A 20,371-nucleotide genomic window follows, 5' to 3' on the forward strand; every position below is an offset into this window, starting at 1 on the left:
CACACACGTTAGAGTTGGTAGGATTGTAAGATGGCACGTTTCCCATTTTGCGGATGAGGAGACAGACCCACAGGGGCTAAACGTCACGTGCGGTTAGAACTCGCGCGCCACTGTCCGTCTGCTGGGGACTGCCGTTTGTCACTGCGAAGTCACCAGGTTAACCTGGTTAAACCCAAGGACACAGGAGACACAGCCCCAGGGGTCCTCGGCTGGGAACGGAGGCTTCGTGAGTGTGTCTACAGCAGTGGTTCTCAGTCCTGAGCACTTTTGCTGCCTCCCCCAGGGGGACACGGATGACATCAAGAGACATTTCAGTTATCACAAGTGATGGAGGAGGACAGGTGCTGCCATGGGCATCTAGTGGGTAGAAATCCGAAATGCTCCCAACCCTCCCACGATGTGTAGGAATTACGTGGCCCCCAACACCAACATGCTGCTCCTGAGACACCGAGCTTTCCATTGTGGCTTCTGTGCCAACAGAAGCGGAGGGAAACGTACTTAAGGGTGCAGTAGCGCCCCCCATTGTGCCTGCCACAGCCCTAGTCTGGTGAGCAGCTTCTCCAGGTCTTGGGACCTGAGGCTAAGTACTCTACCTGCGGGTATGTCGTGACATCATGCCAGGATCTTGCTGCCACGTTGGAACTGGCCATGTTGGAAGCATTTACCCCAGGAAAATCAGCAAAAGTACAGGCACGTTTTATTTATTTATTTTGTAACGAGTCAGTTGTTAAACACATACCATCACACCACTGCTTGTTAGGATTAAGAGAGGAACAGATTTCCTGTTTGGGCATCTGTCAAGATTATTAATTCCAAATAAATAGCTACTTTTTTTACACACACACACACACACACACACACACACACACACCCCGAGTCCTCACTGATTGTCTCATTGCTAACCGAGATAGGAAGTGGAGCGTATCACACACTACGTCAAGTGGAGAAGATGGGGCGAGAGCAGACTCACGGCATCCTAACAAGGAATTCTGAAGGTCCAACCACCGTTTCCATAGTAACCCCCACCTAGACTTGGGACTCCGTGTTATCAGTTATAAGGGCACAAGTACACTGATGCACATCATTTTCTGCACGGTCCCCTATGCTTCACCTAACTGAAATTATCTTCTATCCGCTTCTGTCATTCTAGACCCTGGGCAGACATCTGGAGAGCCACTGACAGGGTTCGGGCTGCCGACACTGGTGAGGCAGCTTAGTAGCACAGCAATAAATTATGAATAAGAGCATGAGGTCATCAGAACACAGCCTTCCTACACACCTGGAGGACCAAGCCCCGTCTCCTGGGGGCACTGTCATACCATCCGTAACTCCAGCCCCAGTTTGAAGAAAGTATTGTCATCATGCTCTACTTGGTCAGCTAGGCAAAAGCATAAAATAATATCAAAGTGGCAAGAATTCCTAGCGACATAATCTAAAATACATTTTTCTTTATTTATAAATTCAAGGTTGTTTGTTGCTTCCTTGCAATTCCTTCCTGTCTATTTCTCCCACCTAAATACGGATAAACACATGTTTGGAAGGTGGAAAATCTAGAGAGTTAAATTTAGGAGCTATCATTCAAAGATTGAACAGCACAAGTTTTTCTGATGAAAATATATGATGATAACAGCAACAGAAAAATTAATGCACTCATTTAATGTATGAAAGACATCAGTTTCTAAGGGAAGATCTAAGAAGAAGTGCTCTCCTAGGACTTGGTAATAAGAAAAACACATCTGGCATGTATTCGATAATCTCTTCATGTTTTATCTCAAGGGTATAAAGTTGATCACTTAAATTTAAAGGTGTTTCCTTTGTTCTGGTGATGGATTTGTTGATTTTTTAAAATGATTCCTTTCATGGCTCTGTAACTCTATGCAGTGAAAAAAGGTAGAGGGTTACTTGGGAAATCAGTTGATTGTACAACTGTTTGAAAGAATATTTCGTCCTCTGATAATTTTTTCCTTTATCCAGTTTGGTTATTCCTGGAGCAACTACCGATCACAGAACTGGGTGTTTTATCTCAACCGTACGTTCTTGGCATTGTTCACTCGTGATTTACAACTTCTGAAAACATGAGGTATTCATGTTCCCTTAGGTTCTACTTTTAGTTTGACCTCCTGAAGAAGAAATGCCATTTGTGTTACCTACAAAGGTAATAGGTCATTACTACCATGTGATATTTCCTCTGAATCAGAAAAGACACACAATCACTTCATGACCTGATCTCTGTCCCGTCTGATAGAGCTGAGAGAGAAATAGTGCCACCAACTGTGTGCTGCGCCCAGGGAATGTGGTCTCGATGCGCTTGCTGGGTACAGGGCACAATTCACAAAAAAAGGCGACTGCTGTCAACTTACAGGTTTTCCTTTTGGGCCCCTCTCTCCTCTTGGTCCTTGTGATCCTGGAGGTCCCTAAAACAGAAAATGATGACTATGCCTGCAAAACACACATACTTCACATGGTTTTGTTTTAAATGTCTGCTTGTCTAAGAAAACTGAAAAACAGAAATATCACTCTTCTAACTCGTCTTTAGTTGAAGACTCTAGAAAATAAAGCCATGTGCCTATAAAAGCTCTGTGCGCACAGAAAGGCTGTTTATGTCAGCCACGAGGGTTAGAGGCCTGTAAAGAATTAAAAAATTAAGTGTATATCATAGCCTCATGGGGCCCAGTGAGCCGAGTATATTACTTGAACGATAACGGCAAAACTTAAAATGATCATTTATGCTGTCTTGTCCCAAGCAAGCCTTTGCCACTGAATGATGGCCACAAAAACTTACAGTTTGGATTTTTAGAACTCCATAGATGTGCAAACCCCAAATTATCAGTGGTCTGAGGGAAGGTACGTGTGTGTTCTCCATCTAGTTACCTAGGAATGCTACCACTACTCCAAACCTGAAATCAGTAATCTTTCAGGCTAAATCAGTAATATGCTATTCTGATGTGTAATCTCTCAAATTCTATGGAAATACGCTTTAATTTCATTAACAGATGACATTAACAGTTTGTTTCATTAAACAGATAAAAGTAGCCTACCTTTAATCGTTGTCAAACAATAGACCGATGTGCCCTAATTTCTGTGAGTAAAGCCAATCTAAAATCAACGATGTAACAACAGATCACTTTGCCTTTCACAGAACCAATAGTGACACTAACCCAAAGGAATAATAGGGTTCACCAATTTCAGAATGAAATGATCTTTTACGCATCATTCACTGATGTGAAGGAAACTTAAACATGAAGATGTTTCAAAACCAAAGGTTTCAAGAAGCCAAACATCATGGTTTTGCATTCTATTGTCTTGTGATGGGTTTAATATTCACAAAGATTTTCAGTGTCTCTAAGAACCAAAGAGTCCCATCAACATTGGAAGAAACTACTTACTGCTGGTCCTGGACGCCCACGTATGCCTGTAACCTAAACGATAAACAAGATAATCTGTAAACAGGGAGTTTCAACAGAGTTTTTAAAAAATCAATAATCAAACAAGTAAAAATAACGACAAAAATCCCAGCGAATTTTTTTAGAGCAAATGGATGTTGTCAGTTGATACCCATGTCCTCCTTGAGTACGCATTAGGACATTATCTAATTTAAACTCTAATATAGGGCAGGAGTATTTTACACTGCCTGAGAGCAACAGCACTGCAGAGGAGAGGCCTGGGTTCAAATCCTAACTAACCCGACCCCTTCCCAGTGATGTGGCCTTGGACTTATCCTCTCCATGCTCGATATTCCTCCTTGTATAAAATGGTGATGATGATTATAAAATTACCTCCCTAGCAGAGCTGTTGTGAAGACAAATAAATATTTCTAAAGCTCTTAAAACAGCCCCTAAGACATAGTAAGTACATATAAGAGTTTTTAAATGAAAGACAACAAATGAATGATTTACTTTTTAGGCAATCTTTATTAAAAACAGGCCAATTTCAAGGCAAAGCAAAACAGCAAACGCTGTCCAATAAATCAACATGCGCGTACTTTTTGCGTTGACAGAGTGATGGCAACTCCTTTGAGATCATGAGCCTGGCGGCTGAAGAGTTTTCATCCTACTTAATAATACACTTTTTGATCATGCACAAGTCTCGGTAACTCTTAGGAATTCTTACAAAATATGGAATGTCAATCAGGATACTGACAAGACATGTTTTCAGAAAAGTGGACCATTAAATCCTGCCTTCTGCGTGGATTACATGGCTATTTGTGCTGTAAAAAATATACATCTCAACTACCATTTTACATCCATATATAATGTGCTTAACTTTGTAAAACCCTGATGTCCACTTTCAGTCATGGGACAATAAAAGTCAGGAATATTGTGATAAACAAACATTAAATATTGTATTAAAGAATCATCTCTTTTGGTTTGTTTGTCTTATACTAAAACTTGGTTATAAAATAACTGATTTCCTTTTCTATGACAGTATGTATGTAAGCACTAATATGCACTACACTATAAGTTTATCAAAGATACAAGGAAAAAATAAACACATATACTTACAACAGGCACCAATCCTGGTTCTCCTTTTTGTCCCTGTGAAGCAAAAAGATGTTCAGTTATCAAAATATAATAGTTTGTTGAACCCAATCATGTCTTACTAGAATATTCCATATAAACATTGGGAATTTCAATGTAGGAAATGTAAAAAATGAGTGCCTGGGTGACTCAGTCAGCTAAGGATCTGTATTCCGCTCAGGTCAGGATCTTGAGGTCCTGGGATCGAGCCCCAGGTCTGGCTCCCTGGTCAGCAGGGGGTTTGCTTTTCCCCCTTTCTCTGCCCCTGCTCCTGCTCTCCCTCTTACTCACACACTCTCTGTCTCAAATAAATAAATAAAATCTTTTTTAAAAAATGTAAAGCAAAAAGGAAATGAGAAAAGAAACAGTATTTGCAGTAGTCAACATTATTGATGAAAAAGAAAGACATTTGAAAGACACAAAAATATCAACCAGTGTTTGAAAAGCATAAAGTTATTTCACTTTAGTTTTTATAGTGAATAAACCTAATGTATTGACTAGACCAGGAGATACTTGTCCTAAAATCTCTAAAGTCAAAGCACTATAGGAAAACTGCCCAAAGACTGAAAACTCAAAAGAAAATCCAACATTTGGATATGTCTGAATTTTCACCATACTACATGCCCCCTAGTTTTTAGTGACTACAGATGGCATTTCTAAAACTCTTGCCACCCTTTCTAAAACTCATGGAGGAATCTGAGAAATTACAAGAGATAAATTTGCTTATCCTCAGAAAAAAAGGAAGAAAGGAAGGAAGGGAGGGTGGGAAGGAAGGAAATAATAATATTGGTTAGTCAATTCTCAATATCTGATGAAAATCTGGAAAAAACATGAATTGAATAGGAAAATAAAAATAACACAGTAAACAACTATAACTTAAAGGAAGTAACACCAGGCAGTTTAATTGGCTTTTCTAATAGATGCAGCAAATATAAGAGATGTGCACAACATTCTTAGAACTTCGGTTTCTTAAAAATTGTATTCTCATAGCATGATTTCAGGTACATAGATCAAATATTATTGGATGAATTGTACCTCAAATTCCTCTATTTTACCATATATTTACTTGTGTTATTTATTTTGGAATTTGCCTCCCAAGAGATGTTGGTCTCCCCAAGGTCATGATCAAATCTACTTTATATCCTCAGTCTGACACACAGAAATCCTCAATAAATTCTTGAACGTATTAATTTCCACTAACATAGTATGAAATAATGCTTTTTACTGCGCCAGTGCAGACTATGCATACCTTAAGGATTGTATCCGAAATGTAGAAAAAGTAATGAATTCTATTTTATTTAATTTCTCTTTTCACATATATTGCTCTTTTATCTGATTATAAAAAATAATGTGGGTTAATAGAGAATTCTGAAAATAGAAGAAACTAAATATCATGCTCAACACTCAGGAGACAACCGCTTTCAACATTCTTGTATTCTCAGTTTTCTGTCACGTACCTGAACTTGGTTCACCTCCTCAGGGCCTCAGCATTTGACTCTTTGATTACAGTTTCATTTTTACAATTAAAAATAACACTACGATGAGTATCTTTGTTCATAAACATCTGTGTAGTATCTCAAGTTGATATCTTAAGATGGTCTCTAGAAATTAAAGTTGTGTGTTAAAGACCATACAAATATTTCAGGTTCTTGATCTAGATCACCTAAACATACTCCTGAAAGGTACAATTTAATTATATCCTTCCAGTTGTGTCTCACATCTGATAAAATTTTGTAAAGTTAAATTTAAAAATTATTTTATAATCTTCATAGTCTTAATAATGGATTCGATGGCAGAACCATATCCTGATACCCCTGCTGATTCTAACACTCAGGTTAGAACTCAGCAGGGGGAAATGGCTCTCCAGAAGCAGGAGGGAGTACTACCTGAGTAAATTCAAGGTAGGATACAAGAGACTAAAAGACACAAGAGAAAGGCTAGAAGAAAGGGATCCCCAAAGGTGGGCAGCAAAACAGGGCAGGCTTACTTCTGCATTTCCAAGTCTCCTAACTTCTACTTGGGGTCTTTCTATTTTTAACATAACCAGAAAGTAATAAAAATTAACCTCTTTAGAGCTGTAAGAGCTTTCCTTGAGATGTTTGAAAGAATTTGAATTGTTTAGAAAGGGTAGAGAAATCTGTGCCCAATATCTAAAGGACCTTATGAGAATAATGCTGAAAATAGTGTTCCTTTCTAGAACAAATCTAGAAAAACAAGTCAAAAGCGAAGAGAAATTATTTCAGCCAAAGAGAGAAAAATGGAATAGTTTGCTAAGAATGGTTGGGAAATCTCCATTTCAAGAGACCAGCAATTAAAATGCAGCCCTCGCTCTTCCTCTGTGTTGAGGAGAATGGAACTCACTGGTATCTTTCTCAGCTAAATCGTGAGGCTTCAGATATCTTATTATGAACTTTCTGTTGTTCCACAATACTTGATATGAGATTAAGTGCTCCATTATTAGGTTCTGATAATACATTTTTCTAATGATTCAATAATGATTCTTATTTTGGAAATAAGCCACAAATGTAAGCATTAGTTGCTTTTTTAAATATGGGCTTTGAATAAGTTAATTTACATGGAATGATCATTTGTCTAAGGTTTTGCTAAATTTGATTTTCATACCCACTGGTAAACTTAACATTCAAATACTCAGAACTGGGTGAGAATTATAGCTTCATTTTGCTTCTTGCCTGTTACTCACCACTTAATGCCACATGGACATGCCTCCCCACTTTTACAGGATGGCGTTTCCATGGAGACCGTCAGAGTGTTTTTCCCACCATTGCATCATCTGTAACATTGGCCTCATTCAGGGATATGACAAAGGCTCAGTACTTATTTGGGAGTTAACATGAATGAATGAATGAATGATAAGTAAAATTAATATATGAAACAAGGGCAAAATACATTCTTATTACATTACTCTGCTCTGACAGTTCTGATGGCACCTGATGATCATCGACAGTCATGATGATCAGCACATAATGAGGATGTGGTAAACCGGCAGCTGCTTCGGGTGTGTCCTCCCAGCTACAGTGCCTTTGGAAAATTTCAGATTTAATTTCAGATGTAAATTAAATGTGAGCTGGTATTTGTAGATCTGCTCCTTTGACGTATATTCAAATCTAAATGACTACATTGATATTTATTCCAAATAAGACGTTTTATTTCCCTTTTAATTAAAAAGTGCAAATAAAAAGTGCAGGACCTCCCCTTGATAGCATCACTTCTATCAGCCATGAATGTATAGCATTGCTTTATCTGAGTATCTGATTTTCACCTTACTGACATTCCACCACATGTAAAAGTAAAGGCATTTTAAAGTTGGTGGTGATCTGCCTAGTATTTGCTGTGAAACTCAGGATCACGGCCCATTTCGATTCCTGATCCCTGAGTCCATCCCATCTGGACAAGACTGAAACAAATGCCACCATTTTCAAATTAACTGGAAAACTGAGACCAGTTTCAAGGGAATGGAACCCTCTCCACTCAGGGGGTTATCCACATCCAGAAGACAAGTGGCTGAAGTGGCCAGCTCTATCCAGGGTCAAGGCTAAATTATACCATTGATCTCTTGAGTGTAAGGATTGTTTCTGGGATTAGATTTTCGGCTCCTTGAACTGGGGGAAGGGGAGAGAAGAAAAGGTGATGTATGTTTGGTAAAGTGTTCAATTACTTCTTTTAAGTGAATATTTACTTTTCCAACAAATAGAAGAGGGGCCACAACCCTACAGTAGGTACGACATCTCCTCCCTCTTCTTCCTTCCTTCCTTCATCCATCCTTCCTTCAATTAAGCAGTTACTCAACTTCTAATACATGTAAGGTATATACTAAACATGGTAAAAAATACACGTAATTTGTTCTTCTTCTTCTTTTTTTTTTTTTAAAGAGAGGGAGGTGGGGAGGGTCAAAGGGAGAGGGAGAGTCTTAAGCAGGTTGCACACCCAGCATGGAGCCTGACAGGGGGCTCCATCTCATGACCCTGAGGCCCCAACCTGAGCCTAAATTAGGAGTCAGTCACTTAACAGACTGAGCCACCAGACATCTCAATAAATGCAAGTAATTCGAAGGTTAATGTGGCACAGTCTCAATCCCTAAGGGGTTTATAACCTTCTAGAAGAAACATCTATCAACAAAGATTAACAAAGTGAATAAAACAGAGGCAGCCGTAATCTACAAGCGAAGTATCTCATATATTTATATTCAGTAATTTGTACTTTACAAAAGGCTTTCAAACGCCGTAAGGCACAGTCCCGAGGGGACAGTATTAGATTGAAGAAGACGCTTCACAAAAATGAAACTATGCAAAGCAAAACTTACCTTTCTTCCTCTACCTATAAAAAAAGAAGAAGAAATACATTAAACATGTTGATTTAAGGAGAAACAGCTATTGAGAATCTCTTATTATTTTCAGTAATAGATTTTTGGGGTGTCAGAATTTAACAGGTTTCCCTACTACCAGTAGGCATAACTCAAAAGTTGTTTTAGATCAATATTTCCATAACAGGTAAAGTAATACATCCCTTTGGAAAATTCTAACATTACTTAAATATTCCTCACACCATTCACATAATATTTAAAGTTCATTAAATGATAAAATTAACTATTAAAATAGTAATGAATTATCTTCAATCAATATTCTATTGTTTTGATCCTTTTTTTGAGTAGGCTTCATTCATATGGCTAAAAAACCAAAATACATTAAAGGTATATAATTATAGAGTAAAAAAATCTCCTTCTATCCTGTCACTTTCCCCTACTGCCCACATTTCAATGCCCCGAGGGGGCCACTATTAGTGATTTTTCTATTACTAGCCCCTCTAACCAAAAATATAATGGGACATTCTATTTTTTAAAGTTGTCATTTGAGTTAGTAGTGTCTTACAGTTTTTTCAGGTAGATCTTGTACATTTCATATTGTTTGTTCTTAGCCATTTTATCCTATCTCTTGCTGTTAAAAATGAGGTATTTTTAATTCTCATTATTTATTCTATGGGGTGATTATTGGTAAATAGTTAAGTCTATTAATTTGTTTGTAATTTTAAACTGCATTGTTGTACAAAATTATTCTTTTAGTAGTTTTTTGCTCCATTCCCTTTAAGTTTTATAAGAACACAATTATATTTTCTGCAACTAATTATTTTACCTCCTTCCTTCTAATTTCTAAACCTTATTTTTAATTTTTTTCTTATCTAATTGTTTGTTCAAGTACATTCAATAATATTAAGTTGTAGTGGTGATGGTGGATATCCATGTTCTGTCTCTGAGTTTAGAGAAAATAATTCTAGTACTAAACATTATGAAGCTTTTAAGCTGAGATGTAAATATTTTATCATTTTAATGAAATACCATTTGATACTAAGTTACCAAGCATCTTTGTCAAGAGTACTTTTTCACTTTTGCCAAATATCTTTGTTTCGATTACAGGGAAAACCAAATGGTCTTTTTTCATAGATCTGTTAAAATAATTATTTTTTTAATGGCAGTATTGATTCTTCTGTGCTCTCTCCTCTGTCATCTTCATTTCCCTGTGATGGTTTTTGGTTTTTCCTTCTACCTCTTTCCTCATCATTAATTATTTTGTATTTCTAAGGTAGGCCTTTCTTAATAAATTACGCCACTAGGTTTTATTTAGTTTATGGTGAATGGTCATGTTTTTTATCAGTTCTGTGGTAATATATTTACCAGTGTGTTCTTTATTTTGTAAATGTAGCTAAACACTCCCACCTTCTTTCTTAGAGTATCTTCGCATCAGTGCTGTTACTAGCTGTTTTTATTATTCATTTTGGAACAAAGTGGACTTTCCAAACCCAGCTATTTGCAGAAGGTCACACATTTTGCTGTTTGGGGTTTTTGGTTTTTTGCCACTATTGTCCCAACGTACTATTACTCGGCGCCGTAGGTTTAACTTTACTATGCTCCTGGAGCTTCTTAGTGGACTGCATCAGCTTTCGGCGGCCCTGAGGTGTCATATTTTTAATTCTTCGCATTACGTCTTTCTGACTACGTTGCTAAAAATTGAGTTTAGGTATTTATTCAAGGCACACTGTTACTGTTGAATGATATCCAAGAGGAGAACTGATAAATTAGGGTCTAATATTTCATGAAAATATGGTTGACTACTTCATTATATTTGCTGTTATTTGCAATGGAATTTTGGGCAGGGGGTAAAGTCTCCACACTATCTTGATACTGATGCCTGCCGCGCTAAAACATCCGTGACCGCTGAAGCAAATGACCTAAGGGTTTGATAGTAATCTTCCCTATTCATTAAAACATATAAATATGAACTTTTTTCTCTAATATGTGTCTTTGACACATGTATTCAAATACATAGTCTATATTAAACACAGACATTTGTCTCCAAAAAAGGTTTTCAAAACCAGCAAATGATATCATTCTTTTCTTCAGGAAATCCATCTCCTCCTCTTGTCTTTCTGAGCCATCCGTAAAAGCATTCTGTACTTATGAGCTGAGGTGACAGAAGCTGTTCTGGCATTAAATTAGATCAGAAATAATTATTCCATTCCCAAGAGCAAACTTGGCACCAGAGAAGACAAATATGTTTTCTAGAACTCCTCTGGGGCATGAATGGACCTCACAGAATACCGACAACTATCTCGGAGGCATCCAGCATGCACAGGGTAACAAATGACCATCTGAAGTGACCATAAGAAATTCTCAAACTAGACATAACCACACAAATTCAGCCCCAAATTCCCCTGGTTTTTAAGAAGACAGGAAATTATCCTCTCCCTCTCAGTAACAGCAGATAAGGTGGGTGAGAAAAACCATTAACTCCAAACACCACGAACAGACGAGTGGCTTCATTATTCTCTTGGTTGCTGAATTCTGAGAGCAAAAACCACTGGAACGATGAAGATGAGTCACTGGGCTGTTCTGGGCTGGCCTGAAGCATTCTTACCGAAATTGCTGTTGCCACCTCCAGCTGTGTGTGGGCAGACGGGACAGCATTCTCCGGGGGGAGTTACGGGGTCAGCACATTCAAGTACCTCCTGGCACTGTATCTTGTCACAGAGAATGGCTCCATTGTCACAGACACAGATCTGGCAAGGGGCAGGTTTCCAAATGTCTCTGTTTAAGTACATCTGACCATTCTGAGTGCAGGCTATTTCTTCACCGTATCCTTCTAGAATGAGAAGAAAAAGATGCAGGGGGTGGGGAAGGAGGTTAGTAATCTTCTGAAATTTTGGAATTTGGGAAATACTTAAGAAGGTGAATCATCCTGTGGGTCCAAACAATTCTGGGCTGAGCGCTAACCTACCGAGGAGGCAAAACACAGATGGTCTCAGTCACAGGTGTTTACATGCTAAGCAACGTGCGATTCACAGTGAAACGATCATGATACGTACATCCTTGTAAGACAGGGGAGGGGAAAAGTGATCCAAAGTAGATAGCAGGTAATGTTTCCCAAAAGACTTCATTTGTGAAAGTTTAAATAACCCAAAACAGGAAGATCAGGACAAAAACATTTTAAAAAATTTGAAAGGGTGAGGAGAAGAATAGTTCAAAAGGGTATATATAATTTCTGTGTTTGGTGAACCCTTACGTGATTTTCAATCACTAGAAACTTTAGATTAGTAAATCCGGCAACAACAGAAGACAGTATGTATTCTTATTCCATGAAGAAAAACTTTTTAAAAAAGTGTATGGGTTTTTAAAAATTAGCTTTAAACATAAGGTAGAAAAGAAAAAACAGTGTCTCGTTTCATGGGATGTGTCTGCTGAACTCCAGGTTCTTACTAAGCCCCAAAGGACAAGCAAAGCTGACATGGGCAACGCAGTCTTCAGATCAAAGGTCATCAAGGAGAGTCGCGACCACAGCAATATGGTAAGCTATCATATATACCTGCCAAATACTGCTCTACATTTAGATAAAAATGTAATGCCGATTTGGAAAATACATACACACATTTATATATATAACAATTCTATTATACAATTATTATAAGAGAAATATATTACTTCTTTGTGTCTTTTAAGAAACAAAACTATAGTATTTTAAAACATAATACGGATCATAGCATCCTTGCTTAGTTCCTGTAGAATCCTCCAAACTACTTAAATTCTGAAGCCCAAAGATCGCCCTTCCCAGTCTCCTTGCACGATCTCCCCTCCTCCCGGCCAGACACACAAAGCTCACTATTGTGGTTTGCTTGTCACCGGCCCCCACAGTTCCGGCCGCTCTACCAAAGTGAACCTCCTTTATCCAACCCATTCACCCGTGCACCTAGTCCTTCATTCCATTTTCTACACCAGCTAATTAACCAGTTTCTAAAATGTAAACAGGCAGGAAAAATCACTGCCCTCATTAAACTTATCACAAGTAGTATCAATTTACTCTTTTTATTCATTTATTCTCTTATCTCCTTCCCTTGCCAGTAAATTCCACGAAGATAAGGACTAGTTTTTCTAGTTCATCATGGCATTTCTAAAGTTTGACTCCACACCTCGCAGGGAGCCAACACTCAACAAATAGTTGTTCAATGGATAGACAGGAATGTGCCAATGAGTGTAAATTAATTGCACGGACATTAACTTTGTTCAAAGCTAAAACTCAAATAAAAGTTAAAAAGGCATTTGTGATTGTTATGTAAAAGCATTTATAGTTTTTCTTTATTTTTAATCGAAGTGTAATTGACATGCAGTATTTATTCTCAGGGGTACAGCGTAGTGATTCGGCAGTCACACACGTCACAAAATGCTCACCGCAGTAAACGTGGGAACCGTCTGTCCCTGCGCGAAGTCTGACAGCAGAAAGAGCTTCTCGTTTGCCGGTACACTCAGTGCCGAGCTACAGATAAAAATTTCCGTTCAGGGGAAAGATGTTGACCCAAATACGCATCCCTAACTCTAGAGAGCTCTTCTTGGCTAACATTCTCCCCCCTTCATGGGACACTTCTGCGGCACATGTCCGGTCCTCCGTGCCAGCTCCGCGGCTTCGGGCCGGGCGCGAGACGAGCCGGACGCCGGGTTTCCGAGCCGCCCTCGGGCCGCCCGCGCGCCGGACCAACTGTAAGGCCCGGAGAAAACAGAACTCACGCCTTAACGCGCCGTCATGCGGGCCTGTCCTGCAGTAAATTAAGAAACCTGTGCCTCACATAGCCGAGTCGCTCTTAGATGAAAAATCACTTTGAAACAATGTAAATCCATGAAGAACGTTTCTACAAAACACACCCTGTACAGAAATGGACTTACACCTACCGTCAGCTCACAAGCGAGAGAGGTGAATACTTGAAGAGTGACTTTGTTGGTTAAGGTTTATGAGTGAGAAAGAAATATCCAGTCACAAACCCTAAATGCCGTCGGCTGAAAAAGAGATTCACCGTAATCCCAGCAGCGTGCTTCTCCCTTCCCGCACTCCGAGGGGCAGAGGTCTTGGACATACTTCCTGAGAGTTAGGAGGGTGCACAGTCCTGAGAGTGTATCTCTTCTGTTTCCAAAAAGTACATATTATCATTGTGAGGCAGACCTCAAAAACAATTAGGGAAGTGGAAACAGAGAACACGAAAAACAAACAAAAACCAAGCTGATGTGAAATAATGCTGTCAATCAAATAACATTAAAATGTGCGAGAGACTCTTCCGGGGTGACTTATCCTGTTTTCTGTGGCTCCTTTGAGGTTAGAATAAAAAGACACATTCTCTCTTCTGTGTCAACTCAGAGAAAGTCACTTTCTTCCTGAAAGTTTAAGACAGCATGACCTCAACCCAGAGGCAAAGAAGCGAGCCGCTGTAGGACTTTCTTTAAATGACAATGTTAAAAGTTAGCTATAGACCACGAGTCATCACTGGTCCTTTTCCGCGGAGAATTTATAATTAAATTTAAGATGATGTGGAAAGTTGGTTGGAATGCTTTTAAATGGCAAGGAGATGAAAAACCACATTTACTGCTAAACCCTGTCTTCTCCTCCCCCGCACAAGGATCCACACACATCACAGAGGGCACAAAATCTTGGCGAACCCTCATTGTTCATGTCTGAATGAAAGACATATACAAAGAAACACCAAGTAGAAAATACAGGGTGGCTGGCCCTTCTCGGGTCTGTACATGGTAGTTGTGTGCCTGATGATTAGGTTGGCCCTGTTGTTTTCTCCATAGATGTTTACTTCAATGAGAAGAAAAGTAAAATAGAAAGCAAAATTGTAGACAATTTGCAGTGAAGTTGTCATGACACATTATTTTATAAATGACAATATTATGAAAAAAAAAAAACAAACAAATAGAACTGTTCAGGTGACATTCTGAGAGATTCAATACTGTCCTGATTCCTCTACACAAATCATAAAAATTAACCCAAGCTAACACGAACCTTGATTTAAGGCCTGGAACTTAAATAATGACTGGTTTTAAAGTAGGTTAGGTAAGCAATTTTTTAAATAAATTCTTAAAGAAACATTCCCAAACTGCAATATTGTGACACTTGTAGTTTGCTATTGGTGTTTCTTTAATTTTCTTAAAATTGAGGAGGACTGGTAGATGTCTGATAATACTACCATTATTCTGTGATCTTCTGTGGTGTTGCAACTTCCCAAAATTTTGTTTTCCAAGCTGCAGGGTTCTTTTACTCTTATCATGTTCCAACGCATTGAACCAGTCCACGGTGAAGTCTTCACCACAAATGTCCTGGCACCGATGTCTTGGAGACGAGATGTATTTTATCCCACCACACTGTGTTCCAGAGTAACCCGATGGTCCTGTTTCTCACATATCTTCACAGACGTGTCTTCTCATAAAGCTTTTATGTGCTTTTAAATGCAGTTGCAAGAATTCAGTTTTAATCACTAGATGGAAGACCGAATCCACCAGCTTATTATCACAGATAATTAGAAATTCCATCCCCAGAACTGCTGCTCACTTACTGGCCGTAGCCTAGATCCACATTCCTTTATAGAATCATATCTGTACAAAAAAAGCCTGCACAGAAATGGCCATATTGAAACCATTGACTTCCCAGGAAAGATGTGATTCTCTTTGTGTAGTAAATTATTGGGGTTTATTAAAAACTTTGGAAAATACATGAAATAAAATTTCCTGAGCCTATGCTGGTCATTTGCTGGACGTTAAGGGAAGTTCTTCCCGGCAGAAATAATGTCGAGTCCTTACACGTCACACACATTTTAAATCTTCTTTTCAGACCAGTGTCTGTTCCGGTAATTTTCCCCACTGGACTGTAAGTTCCTGGGGAGCCAGAACTATGTTCCTCTCAGTGACCTCCACAGCCAGGGTCAGATCATCGGACTTGGACGGACGCACGTGCGGATGGACGACTGCGCGAGGGGGCGAGGAGGGAGGGGCTGGTCGCCGAGGTGCGTACTTAGAAGCTGACCTGCCCCCTTCCCTCCGCCTCTCGGAGAGGACGGAAACTCGGGACTCCTATGTTGAATGGAAAGGGTCATTGAGGGTCACTTGCGGGTTCCTGCCCAGTGTGTCCCTCATACCTAGACGTCTGCGGGGCCAGAGAGGAAGACCGCGTGCGTCGCGACGGCTCCCATTTCGGACGGATTTTCAGAAAAGCTGCGGCGGCCCTTCCGCCTTCCCCGCCCAGCCTCAGCCCCTGCGGGGGTCACGAAGGTCTGGGCTAACATTATCTGAAGTTCCTCTATTTAAAGTTTCTTCTTTAATTATTAAAGTGTCTCTCGTCTTTGAAGGCCGTCGAGGGCGTGTCCGCTGCCGCCGCATCCGATGCGCAGACGCGGCGATGGCGCCCGGGGCGCAGCAGGGCGGCCCCGCGTGTCCCGCACCGGACCGCAGACGCCGCCTTTCCCAGCTGCGGGCTTCGCTCCCGAAACTCCTGCGAGGACCCCTCCCGCCGTCCGCTCTGCGGCGTTGTCGACCGAAGGGGGGACCCAGAGGTGGGCGCGTCCGAGCGCGTCCTGTCCACGCTCCGGTGAACGCCAGCGGCGCCCCTCGGGCACTTCTCCTTCCTCGTCGGGTCCCGCACTAACCGTAGATGCGCGTGAAGCCGTCAGGGTCGGCGAAGGGGGTCGGCGAAGGGGGTCGGCGAAGGGGGTCGGCCGGCTGCTCCGACGACGTCTTTCCCCTCGGCCGCAAGGTCTGGGAGAGGGTAAGGGGGGGGGGGGGGTGAACCCGGAGCGGCCTACGGGGTCGGCATCCTTTGCTGTTCTATCCACTATAGGCTTCCACTTTCCAGATGCAGGACGGTCACCCGAACTGTCACCCCCGTCGTGCCCCCCCCCATCGCACCGGCGGAGCAGGACGAGGCAGACAGCGGTTATCTGAGCGGAGTCGCATTCCCGGATTACGAAGGACAATCCTATTTTACATTCTAAAGCAATATAATAGCAATTAAGTTTGAAAAAATGACCTTAACGTCCAAGAAAGTAAGCAGAAGGCAACGCCCCGACGGCATTTCGGGGAAGGACGGAAGTAGAGTGAAATCGGACGCACGGTCTACAGCGGTGGCTCGTTCCTCCCGCGGGGCCAGGGGACATGTCTCCGTCTCCGGTGCGAGGGCTTCTCAGTCAAGGAACACTGCTGTTTTCACTTGAGTTAAAATGGAAAAAATAAAAAGGAAAATTTCTCGTGTTAGGTACTACTTAAGTTTCTTTCCATGTATCGGGAAATCTAAATGATTGTGGCCAAAATGTGAGACGGAAATCACACGTTGTGCACACGCAATGCCCATTGTCCGGAAAGCCCGCTCACAGTCTGCTAACGCATCTGACATAGATTTCTTTCCCGCAGAAGCATGGCTCAAGCTACTGAGTAGCTGTAAAAGAGCACGAAGAAACCGAAGCCTGCCTCATGCGGAATACGTTAGGAATTCCAGTAGGAATTTCTGTGCAAACCCGAGTGCTTCTCCCAAACGCTAACCCTCGGTGCGCGAGTTCAATACCTTCTGGGCTATGCCAAGGCGCCTCCCTAAATGCCTGAACAGGTTTGAAATGCTTTGAATGAAGTCGGTCTGTTTAATCTCTACCCAGCATGATACTCTTGAAATAAAGAGAAGAGAACCAAAAACCTGCCTAGCTATTTTTCTGGCAAATGGGTGGTATCACGGTTTTCCTACGGTCTGGTGGTACATGAAGCACGCAGCGAATTCTGAGCCATACATAGTACTTGCTTTCCAGATTTCCATCCTTTCCTTCAAGTCTTAGCTCGCGTTACCTTCCCCACAAAGTCTCTTCTAGCCACCTTCCGAGAACTTTGAAACTTGGCGCACACAGACACACACCCATGTCACTCTCAATCCACCAGTACCTGCTCTTTTTTCCTTTTAATATAGTACTTATCACTTTAAAGCCTACTATATTATTATATTTATGTTTATTGTTTTTCTCCCCATGATAGAATAATAGCTTTATAGGGACAGATGGAATTTATTCTGGCTTGTCCATTGATATACCCCAATATCTTACAATAGTGTCAGGATCATAGTAGATTCTCAATAAGTATTTGATGAGTTAATTTGTTGAATATTCAATTGTAAGAATACCAGGGAGAGATCTAGACCATATTGGACATAAAACTATTTTCTCTGATCTTGCACTTATTACATAATTTTTTAAAAAGTCTCATTTTTCACTACTATTTAAATGTGGGCCATACCTACAGGGATTTAAAATACCAGGCATTGTGGGAATATCATGTATTAATGTTATTTATTTCAGGTATTTTGTCCTGAAAAGAACATATACTTTTATTCATTTTTAAAACAAAAAAAAGTTATTTTTATGTATTAAGAGAATATTCAGTATGGGGTACTCAGATCTGAGTAAAGGAGGGTAGCTGTACTTGGGGTACACACAACATAAGGTATACAGTTGTTACAATGTAACATTATGTGTCCATTATACTCAAAAACAAAAGATGGGTATACAATTTAATACTTTATATGATGAAACATTTTTAGAATGATTTCAACTCTGTATCTTATGATTTCTTTGCCACTAAGTCTTGCTTTCTTTTCTCATATTCCCTGACACAAAAGAAGATTTAGGCCTCTAGAGAAAATCAGGACATCATAGTCAAGTTTATTTCTTCTAATTTATTCTTTATTGACTTACTTTTTACTCATTGCCGTTGCCCTGACCAAACTGAAATTTCTTTTATAATCAGTGAAACATTCCACAGTTCTCAATGGCTCTTTGATTCCATTCATTTTACTATCAAGAATTCTAAAATACCCTGAAGTCTGTAAAGGGGACCAAAGTGGTTGCCCCTTTCTACACTCTTCCCCTGGGAGTTCACTGCCGGAGGAAGGGCCCTACTGCTGTCATCCTGAAGGCACAATTTCTAATGTTCTCCACATGGGTCTCTTTAGGGACTTGAACTAATACCCATCATTCCCACTTTTGTCCTGATCTACCTAGATTTAATTTATGTCTATTTTGTGGCTATTACAAAATTAGAAGGTGATTTCACCAAAGAACAGTAATGAAAATGGGTTTTACCCTTCTTTCTGGCATTCTTTACTCAAATCAGTTCTAGAGTAGGTAACAGGTTACTTAAAATAAGACTAAAACCACTGTTTCAGAATCTAAATCCATCTCCTCCTGTTGAGCTTCCCTTCTGTTTCAGAATCTAAATCCATCTCCTCCTGTTCAGCTTCCCTTCTAGAATACACACTCGCGATCGTATACTGGCCATCTTATTTGTTGAAGTTCTAAGATCAAGCCCTACAATGCACTGAATCCCATTGCCAGACAATGCCACAGTAATATTCAGGAGGAGAAATAGAAGCTGTGCCTTTACGGGAAAGTTATGTTAATAACTTTCTATATGCACAGGAGAACTATTCATTGGGAAATTTCTGTGTTTGTAGAAGGAACAATAGACAAGAAAAGCAAAAAGCAAAGAGAGAAGGAACAGGAGGAGGAAGAAGAGGGGGAGGGGAAGGAGGCTGAGGCCAATCAAGACAATAATTTTTTTTTTCCTACATACTTTTATTACACTGAGAATGAAGATTTGAAAGTTTCTTTAGCAAAACACAGAATTAAACTAGGGATATCTCCTTATCCAATGATTGGAAAAGAAAAATAAAAAAAAAAAAAAAATGGAATCCAAGATTTTGACCTGTAAATCTATGTGCTTTTGAGAAGTTATTTCCTTTAATAAGTAAATGAATGGAAACCAAATTAAAACACCCTTTGGTAGAGGTAACATGAACATGACAAGCTTTATTAAATTTCAAAAGCTTAAATTATTTACAATTATTGAAAATTATTCCTTGGTTTTGTTTAAACTATGAATTTTATCACTATTGTTTAATTCTGAAAATATTGTGACTATGTTAATTTCTGAAAACATTGTGACTATGGCTGTATGTAAAAGGAAAGAACCCTCACTATTTTCTTAAAATACCTATAGGAGAATTCAGAGTTCTCAAAAACTTTCAATTATTTATTCAATCCTAAATAGTGATGGAATACTTATTTTGTGCTAATAGTGGCTAGCAGGTGTTGAAATCAGAAAAGGATGTAGGACATTTGCTAACCTGGTGTGTAAAATTTAGGTTGGACAAAAAGACAGAGTAACTAGGTTGTTTACTATAATACATGAAAAGCCTCAGTATCTCTGTTTATTACTGCATAGGAAAAAACAAAATATGAGCCTTTACTTTTAGGTAAAATGAAATATTCTAAGATATCACAAATAAGTTTGCCTTAACCTGTTGCTAAAAGTTAATCTAAATAAATTAGCCAATCTGGCAAATGGAAGGGAGGCACTGTTTAATCCATTTAGTCAATATTTACTTACACAGCAAATTTCACTGATTCTTGTCTAATACAAGAGTTCACTCCGGATCATGAAATGAGACATTTGGGACCCAGCTTACTTGCCAAAAACAGTCAAAATATACGAAAAC

The 20,371-nt window shown here is 39.7% G+C and overlaps 1 protein-coding gene across 1 annotated transcript in view; it reads right to left on the minus strand.

The window, feature by feature from the left end:
- Positions 1-20,371, minus strand: part of LOC111141519 (collagen type V alpha 2 chain) — a 137,611-nt gene that overhangs the window by 59,581 nt on the left and 57,659 nt on the right. Inside the window, exons 2-6 of the mRNA XM_022494132.1 lie at positions 11,444-11,668; positions 8,839-8,852; positions 4,503-4,535; positions 3,387-3,419; positions 2,361-2,414 (exon numbers count right to left, since the gene is read on the minus strand). Coding sequence (XP_022349840.1) covers positions 2,361-2,414; positions 3,387-3,419; positions 4,503-4,535; positions 8,839-8,852; positions 11,444-11,668 — 359 coding nt within the window. The remainder of the gene's footprint in view (positions 1-2,360; positions 2,415-3,386; positions 3,420-4,502; positions 4,536-8,838; positions 8,853-11,443; positions 11,669-20,371) is intronic.

Source organism: Enhydra lutris, unplaced genomic scaffold, assembly GCF_002288905.1.
Source record: "Enhydra lutris kenyoni isolate GAN:26980312 unplaced genomic scaffold, ASM228890v2 scaffoldscaffold1, whole genome shotgun sequence".
NCBI lineage: Eukaryota > Metazoa > Chordata > Mammalia > Carnivora > Mustelidae > Enhydra > Enhydra lutris.